General features: G+C 42.8%; 2 protein-coding genes across 2 annotated transcripts in view; one reads left to right on the top strand and one right to left on the bottom strand.

Annotated features, from left to right (window-relative positions):
* The first annotated feature begins 768 nt into the window (after nt 1–768).
* Nucleotides 769–2,934, top strand: nkx6.3 (NK6 homeobox 3). The gene is made up of 3 exons (XM_017417167.3): nt 769–1,585; nt 2,047–2,216; nt 2,546–2,934. The coding sequence occupies exons 1-3, from the start codon at nt 1,171–1,173 to the stop codon at nt 2,774–2,776; spliced, it is 816 nt and encodes a 271-aa protein (XP_017272656.1). The 5' UTR covers nt 769–1,170; the 3' UTR covers nt 2,777–2,934.
* A 2,260-nt stretch (nt 2,935–5,194) lies between these two features.
* The window catches only part of inpp5l (inositol polyphosphate-5-phosphatase L), a 15,602-nt gene continuing 8,002 nt past the window's right edge, over nt 5,195–12,794 (bottom strand). Inside the window, exons 5-16 of the mRNA XM_017417335.3 lie at nt 11,463–11,526; nt 10,494–10,597; nt 10,212–10,264; nt 9,111–9,230; nt 8,905–8,989; nt 8,725–8,820; nt 8,575–8,649; nt 8,279–8,352; nt 8,076–8,187; nt 7,617–7,688; nt 7,465–7,524; nt 5,195–6,690 (exon numbers count right to left, since the gene is read on the bottom strand). Coding sequence (XP_017272824.1) covers nt 7,483–7,524; nt 7,617–7,688; nt 8,076–8,187; nt 8,279–8,352; nt 8,575–8,649; nt 8,725–8,820; nt 8,905–8,989; nt 9,111–9,230; nt 10,212–10,264; nt 10,494–10,597; nt 11,463–11,526 — 897 coding nt within the window. The 3' untranslated portion in view covers nt 5,195–6,690; nt 7,465–7,482. The remainder of the gene's footprint in view (nt 6,691–7,464; nt 7,525–7,616; nt 7,689–8,075; nt 8,188–8,278; nt 8,353–8,574; nt 8,650–8,724; nt 8,821–8,904; nt 8,990–9,110; nt 9,231–10,211; nt 10,265–10,493; nt 10,598–11,462; nt 11,527–12,794) is intronic.

Genomic DNA, 12,794 nt, shown 5'->3' with positions numbered 1-12,794 from the left:
ATACTTGTACGCCAACTATGTGTTTTGTAATTACAAAACTTACGAGATAATCCCGATCTAAAACTCTGGCATGAAAGGCAGCGGGCGATACACACCCCTTAAAGGAAATGCCTAGGCCTTTAATTTAAATAAATGACCCCCCCTTAATGTTTGTTTGTCCTGTTCATTTCGTTGACTGAGCCGATATAAAAGCTTCAGAATAAATCAGGGTTAACGGCCCCTAAAGTCTGCTCCCCTCCAGTCAAAACAGAACCAAATCGTCCCTGAAGTTTCATTTTTGTGCCAAATTTTTTCAAAGGAACAAACACACAATGGCAAAGACAAAAAATAAAACGAAAGACAGGCAGCTCAGGATGACTTTCACCTGACTCAAGGTACTTTCCCCGTCCAGATGGCTGTAGACTGTGAATCAGCTGCCTGTAGGCAGAACCAGATTGGATGTTTCGGAAGCATGTTCCAGAAAACAAAACGAAAAACCATCTATGTGTCTGCATTCATGTAGCTGTAAATATGCACGTGCTGAATGATTTTTGTTCTGCAAGGAAAAGAAAAAAGGAGAGGACCCTGTCTTTTCTTCCTCCTCTCTTCCTTTGTTTATTCCAGCAGCAGCATTCTTGGTCAGACATGGCAGGCCATCAAAAAACCTACTTGTTCCCACTCCACCTGTTCAAAAAACTATTAATCTGCGAGCCCTCCAATAAAAGGCTCGGCCCTCACCGAGGAGCCAATAGAGGGGCATTAAAGCTGCGGGGCCCAGGCCAATCCCGGGCTGCATTCTAATGTGGCCTATCTTTATCAAGGTGCCACTCCATTTCCAGATTCTGCTTATTTATGATCTCTGAGGGGAGAGAGCCTGCGAGCGGGTGTCTGTAGGGCATCGCTGAAGATCCGTCCGGAGGGCTCGACCGAGACTTCAGATATGGAGCTATCGCACGCCGAGCTGTGGATCAAGGCAGAACTGTGCACGTCTTAGTAACTTTGACCGAGTTTGGGGACTTTCAGACTGCCGTTTATGCGCCTGATTATTTAAGAATCAAGTGACTGGAGGTGTGGGCCCAAACCTAGACACCCGCTTTCTGCTGGCAGGTCTGCGCCTTTGGCCTGCGGAGGGCTTTTCCGACTTGGATTTTGCTGGATGTGTTCCTGATACCTGGACACAGATCACTTCCCATGGATCCGAACATCCAGGGCTCTTTCCTCTTCAACAACAGCCTGAACCAGTTCCCCGCAGACCTCAAGGCGCCGGTGTGCCAGTACTCCGTGCCCAACTCTTTCTACAAGCTCAACCCGGGCCTCAACCCCCAGCTGCAGCCGGGGACGCCTCACGGCATCAGCGACATCCTGAGCCGCTCCATGGTGGGGGTGGGCTCCACGGGCACCACCACCCTGCTGTCCGGGTACTCCCCCATGGGAGGGTTCGGCCCCTCTGTGCCCGGCGCGTCCATGTACTACAACCGGGACTACAACGCCTCGCTGGGCGGCTTCTCCAAGACGGCTGGGGAGTGCCCGATGAAGGGTCGCAGCGTGAGCTGCTGGGCAGAGAGCAGCTGCGAGTGGAGAGGAGGGCGGCAGCAGTGCACCAACAGTGAGTCTGAACGCCGCAGCGTCCACCTCCTCAGCACAGAGCAGCGTCCCTGGGTTCGGTGTTAGGACTCCAAACCAGCAACGCAGTCAGATCAGGAGAGGAGATAATCTTCAGAGGCTTGATCTGATTTAATCCTGTTTTTAATGTAGCAGAAAAACAGACTAATGGGGATATTTTTAGATGAAACATCACTGTTTTTGTTAAAAATATCTTTTATTTAAAGCTGAAAACTAAATTTCTGAAGAAAAAAAAAAGAGTTCAGTCTAATGCTTTAAAATGAGTCATTTCTAGATCATATCAGAGTCTCATTTAAACTATAAAATTAAAATCAGGTTTCTGCCCTTTCATAGGATGACAAACAAACAAATAAATACTGTGACATTTACACAAATATTACATAAAATTCTGGCATTTCAAATGTATGTATGTCAGGTTTTCTTGTTTTTTTTTTGTCTCTTTAGGCAGTGGTCCTCTTGGGGAAATGTCCAGCAGGAAGAAACACACCAGACCGACGTTCAGCGGACATCAGATCTTTGCTCTGGAGAAAACCTTCGAACAGACCAAGTATTTGGCCGGGCCAGAGAGAGCCCGGCTGGCTTATTCTCTGGGAATGACCGAATCCCAAGTTAAGGTGAGGTCCGTGGCACGTTTCCTGTTAAATTACACTTCTGCTGATACGGTGATAGAGATTTTCTTTTCATGCTTCGTGTCATTTCTTTGGGTTTCTTATGAGTTTTTGCATGTAGTATCCTGTTTTTCAGGATACTGAGTGCAGAAATATGAGAATAAATTCTTACCAGGGCACAGATCAGACATGTCTAGAAACTGTCCTGCATAGTTTCCGAATTTCTTCTGAAATACCTGCAAACAAGACAGACCTGTGAACCTGTCACATTCCCATCCGTTACAGCCCATGCAACAGACCTACTCTCTCCGTGTGTGTGTGTGTGTGTGTGTCAGGTGTGGTTTCAAAACCGACGCACCAAGTGGAGGAAGAAGAGCGCCTCGGAGCCGAGCTCCACGCAGGCGAGCCACGCGGGGCCGAGCGGGGAGGCCTCCGACAACGAGGTGGAGGACGAGGAGTACAACAAGCCCCTGGACCCGGACTCTGACGACGACAAGATCCGGCTGCTGCTGCGCAAACACCGCAGGGCCTTCTCCGTCCTGCGCCTGGGGCCGCACCCTGTCTGACACCCGCACACACGCACACGCACACACACACTACTCTGCAGACCTGCATGCTGAGAGAAACAAACTTTGCTTTAATGACAAACATTCATCTGTAAGCATGTGTGTGTCAGAGATCCGACAGAAGAAAACAGAAAGGACAGCCTGTAAGATTAAAATGTGCAAAAAAAAATAAATAACTATTAAAAACCCCTCTCCGGCCTGTTACACTGTTACGTGGGGGAATACTTCTTGACTCACATTTTTGTGAACTCCTGAGGAAAAAAATTTGTAACCCTAAGACTAATCGACAACAGGAAGCTGTTGAGTAATCCCAAAGTGACTGAGCTTTTAAACATGAAAATGTAAAAAAAAAAAAAAGTTGCCACATGTTACGAAACCTTTACAGCATTCAGCAAACAAAAGACGATGGTATAAGTCAGCCTGTGGAAGAAAAGGTAGATTAGAAAGAAATGTGCCCTTCAGACTAAATCTCACCTCAACAACAATCTGGATGTTAAAAGTCTAAAATAAGGCCTTCTTTGACGCTGTTAGGTGCTTCTACACAGGCCTAAACTCTGAAATAAGAATGTTTTAAGGATTAAACTCTCACTTGAGTCAATTAATTTCAAAAATGCACAGAACAAATCTGCACTGGGATCTGCTGAATGTTGGTGTTGAAATATAAGGCTAGAGTTTGGTTTCGTTTTGAAAGGCACTATAAAAAAATCTTTGGAAAGCAGCTGAATTTGTGCAAAAGTAAAATACGGTTGTTTCTCAGACTTTGTCACTCTTTCTAGTTTTAAATTAAAAGGGGTGTGTGTGAAAAAAAGCATCTTTTGGCCGCAGTGGTTGAGTTTTTAAGTAGCAGTGAAAGCCAAGCGATGCGAGGGTGCGAAAGCTCGGGAGAAGGTTAAAGGTCAAACCATGTGTGATTTAGTGGTGCAGTTTGTTTTAATTGAAGACGACGACCCCTGTAACCCAGCTCAATAGGAAATCAATAAAGGTTTGGTCACCGTTTAGGCTCAGCGAGGTTTTTTTGTTTTTTTGCTCTTTAGCTGACAGCCGAAGATGTTTACAAGCCAGAAAGGCCGAGGAATGCTGCAGGGACAGTCTGCAGTGACATTACTCGCATTTCAGACAACAAAAGATAAACAATGTGGACAAGATGATGCATGAATCACTGCCTCTATTCAAAACGTGCAGCAAGTCCGTTCCCAACAAGCTGCTTGTTTTCTGGGAATTCCTCTCTGGATTGTAAAGAAAAAGAAACCCCCCAGCTCCAACTATTGAGTCATCAAAGATGAGCGATCAAAAAAATCAAAAAAAGGAAAGAAAATCTGTGCATTTCTGGTGATTTTTCATTCTGAACTAAATATTTTACATTTCAATCAAGCTTCCAGCCTTCAGTTTCTCTCTTAGCGAGTGCCGCTTACCAAGACAGAAACTGAATGTACAGTTCTGATTTACAGTAAGAAACGTTTAATGTAAAAACACGGATTAGCAGAAGTTTACTCCAGACTCACAATGTTGAAGTGGAATTTATAATATGCATAGAACGTTTGTTTCTGTAAGCTATGCTTTTCCAAATAAAACATAAAATAAAAAAATAAAATTTAATGTGCACAACTCTGTGCAACATTTATTAGACCTCAAAATAAATATTTTGTGGAAAAATGAAGGTGAATAAATCCTCATAAAACAACAGGAGGTTTATGTAGCCCACAGTATGTTATTATGTTATTATTCTGAATCATATTATTTTTAATATTAAACATGTTTCTGCATGTAAATATTTATTTTTTATTTACAGAAATATATGGATATTTTTTACAAATATTATTTCCAATTATGTGTTTTTGCTTTGTTTTGGTATATAGTTTATCTGTATATTTATTTGTTTGTCGTTTACCTGTTTTTATAGTTTAGATGCCTTAATATTTGCACTTTGCATTTGCAAACAAAACAGTTGGCGGAGGAAACAGTGTGATTTTAGACCCTTAACGTTCAGATGGTTTTGTTTGTCTCAGGGAGACAGGGTTGCACATTTTATCAGCTTGCACTGAACTCACGACAACTCAGAATCTTCACTTCTTTGCTCCAGATGTGTTTTTAAAGGGATTTCAATGTTCACCGAAGGTGCAATAAAAACCCCGGCGAGGCTGCGTCCTCACAGAACAGGTGCACGCCGTAAAGAGGAAGCGGGAGATTCACGCCTAAGCCTGATTGGCTCAGAGACAAACAGTAAAACGCACATAAAACAAATGAGGGTGCAAATAAGATCAATAAAAGGAATGTGAAGATAAAAACAAGTATAGCTTTTAGTGAATTAAATGATAAATGACAGATTTAATTGACATTTTCCCTATTTTCTCATTTAAATTAAATTTTTATTTGAAGTAATGAGTCTAAACTGTAAAAACACGAATGACACTGCAACAATCTGCTGAGGTTAACACTTTATTTACAAATGTAAAGCAAAAAAAAAGGTAGTGTTTGATTAATCTAAAGGTAATACTGGCCTTCCAACTCACTCTGCTGCTTTACTTTAAATACAAACTGTTCAAGTCAACGTCTACATCGTTGTATTTGTTGTTGTTTTTTTGCATGAGAGTACAGTCTGACGGATTTATAGATATTTGTGAGTTTGTTTATGCATTTTCTGTATAAATATAGAGCAGTGTCTCGGCGCGTTACACTCTAAAGAAGCAATGTACAACAAACAGCAAACGGGTCTTATTAAAGCAGGCTGAAAACAACAAACTGTTTATAAAAAAAAAACATTACAGATGTAGTTTAACATCATAGAAATAAAATCAGAAAGAAAAATCTTCCAAACAAACAGTGCCTTTTGAGTTGGGTGAGGGTCCACCTGTGTGTGTGTGTGTGTGTGTGTGTGTGTGTGTGTGTGTGTTTCACATACACTACATTTAGTCTTAAAGAAGTCCGGGGATCAAAAGTAATTAAACACAAAACGCTGACAGTAAAACACTTTTGGCAATAAAATAAGACCTTCCTGAAGAGGAACAAAGGTGGAGAGAAATGTGTGAACATTTTCTCTGAGGACGACTAAAAGGGGACAAACTACGAACTGTAGGGCTCGTCAGTAAAGCACTTGGTCTTTTGTACATTTAGTTCACGGGAAGAATGTCACTAAGTTCAGAGGAGAACTTGATTAAATCACCTCATCAGGTAAAAGCTGCTGCTGCAGCTGCTATCAAATGTCACTACCTTAAAAAAAAAAACCTAAAGGATTTCAAAAGTGATTTTATCAGGACTTCAGAAATATCTGATACAGTCAAAACTGCTGTGCATGGTGTTTTGTTTTGTTTTTTTTAAAAACACGAGTGAAAAAATAAATCCGTCATCAGTTCAGGTCTATCTGTGAAAAACATCAAACTAAACATGTCAAACTGAGGGAGCGACATTCCTCCTCTGGGTAAAAATGCCGCGCTGGAGAGTAAACAAATAACCAATCAGAGTATTCAGAAATAGCCATTAGGACTGAGGTTCTGCACATGATATTAAACACATTTTGTTGTCCAAGAAAATTCATTTTACTTGCATTAAAGCCCATAATAACTCTAACATACAGCTGGGGTAAAAGTGAGAGGGCTGACAACACCCTGGTGTCAAACAGCCAGGTCGAACACTTTTATAAGGTTCATAATTACTTACACTGGAAACAAAGGCTCTAAGTGGCTGAACTGGTTCCTGTCCGGAGGGTTTTAATTCATTACTCAGGCCCAGAAAGTACCTGGATTGTTTTGGTTTAATTAAAAACAGCCTCTCCAGCTGTGGACAGAAACTCAAGGAGGATTCTCAGACTGAGAGCGGGCCGTACGATCTGTGAGTGCGGAGAGTTCACAGCCCCGAAGATGCTGGCTGGCGGCTGATGATGGTGGCGATTATCCACTGTGGGCAAGCGGGCCGTAGATCTGAAGAGAGACACAAACACACACGTTTTTATCATGATGTGTTGACCGTGGAACAGTAGCACGTGAATGAGATCAGATATCAAACTGAATATGACGTGAAACTTCCTCTTTCCTAACCCCTCCTCTTTTCACTCCAAGTTCAAGATAAAAACAATAAACACGCGAAAACATCTGTTAGTCTGCACACAATGAATGCAAGAGTGTAAAATATATGGAGCCTGAGATAAACCAATTTGCTGCTGGTATTGTGCTTTTTTTTTTGTTTTCGTTGTCTGCCTCAAAATGTAAAACACAAGAAGAACTGGGAGATGGTTGCCGCATCTTTCACTGTGTGGATCTCATTATTTTAAAGTCGGCTACAGAAGAACAATCATGATAAAGCAGTCCATCCTTAAATAAATAAATTTAAACGGCAGCAAAACAAAATCATGGCCGTAAAAATGCCAATACGCTGTCGGAGACGATAAATGCCTCTCCAGCCGATCGTCCAGATGGTAATTAATGAAAAGGAGTCCTGCGATGCACTTAAAGTGCAGCAACAGTGACAGTGGAGAGGATTCAATCGACATAGATCAGTGGAAGGTGCTGATCGCCTGCGCTCCAACCACACTGGGCACAAAGGAGCGCTCGTGTCCCGCAGGTACTTCATCTTAGTTCATTCTCTGACTCCGCTGGGCCGCTCTGGTTATGGCCCTCCTGGGAGCAGAGCGGGATTACTCTGATCGCTCTGGAAGCGCCGCACTTCCAGAGCTTTACACAAACGCGTGTCCTCACCATTGAGAAGGATCCCAGTCAATGAGTATCCGTCTTCAGGGAGAAAAACAGGAAAACGGGCTACAGGGAAAAACAAGATATAAAAACAGGAAGGTGTCACTCCGCATGTCTGATTTATTGCCTGCACAACTAAAGGCTCTTTAAACTCTTACCTTGTGGTCTCCCATACAGACATTAGGACCCACTGTGTTGTAAACAACACGCTTCTCGTCATCTTCCTTGCTCTAAATAGGAGAGTAAACAGCTCGGTCATTTCAAGTGGGGAAAGAAAACAAGTTCACCAATTAACCCTAACATCTGCTGCATTTGTTTGCATCTGATTGTAATTTTATTGCACTCAAATGTGGCTACGAGATAAAATATGACACAAACTACACAATGATGCTGACCGTCAATCAAAAACTGTGTTTTCCAAAACTTAAACTAAAAGACTGACATTATAGAGCAGGAGAATAAGACATTTTAGCTAATAAAATAATAAATTAGAAAAAATGGTTTCTAAGAATTGAAAGTATTTAGTCTAAAAATGCATCAGCTAGACAGAATAAAGAAAGTTGTGTAAAATGCAGATATTGTTGCGTCAAAGATCCTAAAATCACACCAGAACTGACCCTGTGGATGAGATTGTGCGCGGTGTGAGACATGAGGATGCGGTCACACCAGGCGGGACAGCGGGTGTTCATGTACTGCGTGGGCTGAGTGTAGTTCTCGCTGTAGGGGTAGCTGAGCACAAGACAAGCAAAGAATGGGTGAGGGGAGAGATTTTGGTTTTGAACACATTTTCCTGGCAGGATTATAGCTCACTCAGTCTTACCTGGGTGGAAACTTGATGTCCTCTTCCGTAACAACGTCATGAAAGGCCTTGACTTCTTTGTCATATTTCAAAAGCTGGTGGACAGAAGCGGTAAACGTCAACACTCGGAAGCTCGAAAGCACGTGAAAAGCCAGTTTATCGCCACAGACAGCTTGTTCGCTTGTTATTGTTTTTGCTGCATTCATTCAAAATGACTGACAGGATCTAATCTGGAATCTTTGACAGCGCGGTAAATTGCTGCACGGGGACTAAAGTTTCTCGTCTGTCTGGAATGTGAGCGGAGACGGTGTTCTTACTGCTTCGCCGTTGTCCTCTCTGAAAACCGCCTGGTGCAGGTAGGCAAACAGCTTCTCCTCGATCTGCAGCAGCACCTGGCGGGGAGGTGGAGAGGGAGTGAGGCGAAAGCGATCAGGCGAGGTTTCGTAGGTTTGGGCCGTTTAAATCACCTGGTGGTCGTTGTCCTTCTCCTCGCAGATGATTTTCTCCACTTCGTTGCTGCTGTCCTTCTTTACTGTCTGCACGTCTGCTTCGGTGGACAGATGCTGGTCGCGGGAACACAAACACAAGTCAGGCCGATACGCCATAAAGAAACTTCAGCTTTGGGGAAGATGAATGCTGTAACGTACCTGAACCACACTTAGAGTATCTAGACGGAAGTTAAAGTCTCCAAACAGGAAAAAAGGCAGCGCTGTGTAGCGGCTGTCGGATATCCTGGAGGGAAAATACAACCGTCAGGCCTTAAGCCAAGACTCTGACAGACTAATACATACAGAGGATGATGAATGTAAGCTAGAGTTATACTTTGGTTGAACTCAGGCCTGTTTTCTCTCACCTGTTGACCACATATCTGAGGGCGTTTTTGCGGTTGGTTGAATAAATGGACGGACTGGAATTGCAGGCGATGAGGTTGGAGGCATCGTGGAACAGGTGGATGTTGACCAGGTCAAAACCTCTGAGCGACACACAGATAAAATAAAATGGGACAACGTGCGGCAGAAAATAATCTGATATCTGCTGGGCGAGTGTGTGTGTGTATCTGTTAACACAGGTGTGATTTTGCAGATTTCTTGTCGGTGAGCGCATTTTGAGCAGAGATTCTACTTTTCCCCCGCTATCAGTGGAAAAACAACTAATGTGTACCCGACTAATGACACATGTTTACTTCAAGGAACTATACTGTGGGACATAAACTGCAGCTTTCTTTTGTTCTTCTATCCCAGTTAGCAAATAAGGCTCAGAAGAAACAAAAGCTTGTTGCAGCGGCACAATGTGACTGATCCCGTTTTGTGTGGGAGGCAATTAACAGATAAACCAAACTGGATGACTAATTGCTCAGTTTTGTCACATTCCTCATTCGGTCTGCACCACAATGACTCCACATACGCATCCATCCATTTTCTTTTACCGCCTTTTTTTTTTTTTAACGAAGGGTCACAAGGAGCCGGTGTCTATCTCCAGCAGAGGGGCGCTCACTGAACAGGTCGTCAGTTGTACAAATAATAGCTTAGCATCTAAATTCTTTGTTAAAACTTTAAAAGGTATTTAAAGGAAAAAACGAGCCACCAGGTGACTCCTGCAGCAGCAGTGATTCACTGCTTTTGAATGAGGTGCAACAAACTACTTAAAAGAACTTGACTTTTTTTTAGTGGCAGCGTCAACCATGCTGCGTTTCCTGTAATCAACATCAAGACAAACATCGGACCGAATGGTTTCATTTTGACAAATTGTTTTCTACAGCTGCTTGTTAAAGAAGATAATTAGCTGAACTTTGTGCAGTTGTTAATTTTTTATAGCCTCGTAGAGGAGGAGGAAATAAACTGTAAAACATTATCGCCTAATGATATGAGTTTATCGTTTTACAAAAAAACAAACGATAAAACCTGAATGTTAGCTGCGTTAAGGTGTGTATCCAGGTGCTGTGCACGTTACGTACTGGTTGTGGATAATCCAGCGGGTCCTCATGAAGCCCTTGCGAGACCACTTGAACTGCAACAGAGACAAATGGGAGTGAGTGCCTAAACCCCGGCGAGCTGTGTGTCTGAAGAGCCAAACTGATAATTATTGATCCTCGCAGATAATTTGTCTCATCTCCCTGTCGGAGCAGGCAGGCGGCCCCGGCGGCCCCAGTAGACTCATTTGTCCCAGCGTCTCCCTTCGGCCCACGGGCATCCCCCACGTCCCGCAGCAATTCACACACTCGTGCACGCACACTTACGTCGGGCCAGAAATTCTTTGGGAATTTTTCTTTCTCCACGGTGGTGACCCTGTCCAGAGAGCCCACGTGCTTGCTGTGCCCCACCACCGCTTTAAAGTCCTTAACTGCGTCGGGGAGAGGCAGCGCGAGCGCGCGGTGACATGGAAAAGAGTGAGAAAACATGCAAACAGCAATCAATAAACTGGTGTTAACCTCATCAGAGCAGCATACGTGATGAGAGGATCTATAAGAGGGCCATTAGACTTCGTTTGGTGGACGACAATCGGTTTGGGCCACACGGCGAGTGGCAGCTCCGGGATGTTTATGGTTCTTCCATAAGCTTTTCTGCGGAGCTTTTTCACATCTAACGTGACTGGACTGTGCAGCAGCAAAAAAGAACAGCTACACTTTAAACTCAAGTTCTTTGCAAACACCTGGCTGGAAAGTGCAACCATCAAACTATCATTACGCACACGGAAACATCTTGAAATTCCTCACACCAAGAAATAAAATATCAAAAAAGAAGATGTTCAAAAATGTGGCCAGTCATATATATTCAACAATCTTTTTGGTGCTTTCAAGATGAAAACTGTTTGTCACAGCAGTGAGTTGTGGTGCTTTTTTTAAGTAGCTTTCAATGAGTCTGTGCTTCGAAAGTGAAACGATAACTACAAATTGATATTTTATGGACCAATAAAAGTTAGGGATCCACAGCACATTCAAATTTTATTGTCACTGTGATACTGATGTGTGTAATATCAGTGTCATAAAGGACTGCTTGATGCTCACATCTGCTTTAGACGACATTAACTGAGACACTAAAGCACACAAAGTGCTGTGAGCATCATAAATATAAAAAGTGGGAGTGAGGGGAAAATGATCAAGTGATAGAGTTGTTTCAATATTCAATAAAAATATTATCACAATTTCATGTTTTTCTAATATAATGCAAACATTATCGATACAGACAAAAGAAAAATAACTTTTTACCATTAAAGTCATATTGATAGATGTTTTTCAGTGTCTTGTGGATGAAGTACATGCTTCCCAACGCCTGTGAAGAGAAAACAGAAGCGTGTTAGTGACTAATTAACATTTCGGGGACAGGGTTTAATCATTTCCCGCATTTACACAAGTTTACAGTTTGCAAATCTGTTAGTCAGATTTACTTTTTAAGCACAAAATCTAGCCTTTAAGTCAAAAGCAAGTATTCAAGATTAAAAAGAAAATATTGTCCTTTTCCTTCCCCCTCCCCCTTTAGGTTTTGCAGCTTTTAACTTAGTAAAAGTGACAGCATTTAAATCAAACCACAGATCTTTTTTAGCCCATTTAAGGTGGATTCTCACAGCAGCAAATACAGAAACAATCCAGAAAGCTAAAAGGCTGAATTGTTTATTTGGTGCCACAGAAGCTACCCTTTGAATGCATCTGAGAGCAAATTTGAACTCAGATACTTTCGGCGTCCATACAATCATGAAACTTTAAAGGCTAAAACCGTTCAGCTCTGCCACTTTCAATCCCTCATGCACACACTTCAGCACCCAATCATCCCTGACATGGGGCTGACAATTTTTAATGTACTAACTGCCTGCTCCACTGATCTGATTAATCATGCCCCGTGAAATCAATAAAGACAGAAAATTAAAACCATTTAAAAGGTATTAAGCAGTAGCTCTGCTGTCTGCCAGCGCTGGCACTCTGAGAGAGGGCCGAAGAAAAATACGCCGGCACGCGGAGGGCTCGGGGCGTGACGGACCGCTGTGCGACACCCCACCCCTTTGCACAAACACACACACAATCAGCCGGAGCATGAGAGATCTCTCCCTGAAGAGATCGTTTGTCTTCGGTGCCAAAGTCGTCCTCATTTAATAAAATGGAAGTGTCTCCGCTGACGGCTTCAGTGAACAGCAATTAGTGCCCAACTTGTCTGAACTGAGGTTAGAGCGGGGGCTGAGGAGTTACTCGAACAAGTCTGAGAGGGTCAGCGTCTAAAGAACACTGCTGAAAGGTTTTAAGTTTAATCCACAGCTGGTGGAACATTACCCAAAAGTATTCTTGTAGAAAACGAAAGAACTATAATTTGAAGCCTAGTTCATGTTGGATTTGTAAACATTTTACACACCTAGGCACACACACGCGCACGCACACACACTCTTTCACATACTCTCCCAAACACCTATCTTCATCAATCAGGTTTGTGCACAGTTTAATAAAAAAATATTGACTTTCAAGTGATTTTTTATCAAAACACCATTTGTACTGGGAATTCATGCAAGTCTGCCACCTCTACTCCTGCAGCCCCTGTGAAAGGAGACCCCCCCC

This window comes from Kryptolebias marmoratus, linkage group LG1, assembly GCF_001649575.2.
Source record: "Kryptolebias marmoratus isolate JLee-2015 linkage group LG1, ASM164957v2, whole genome shotgun sequence".
NCBI lineage: Eukaryota > Metazoa > Chordata > Actinopteri > Cyprinodontiformes > Rivulidae > Kryptolebias > Kryptolebias marmoratus.
The sequence above is the reverse complement of the archived record's forward strand: the minus strand, read 5'-3'. Positions and strand labels throughout refer to the sequence as shown.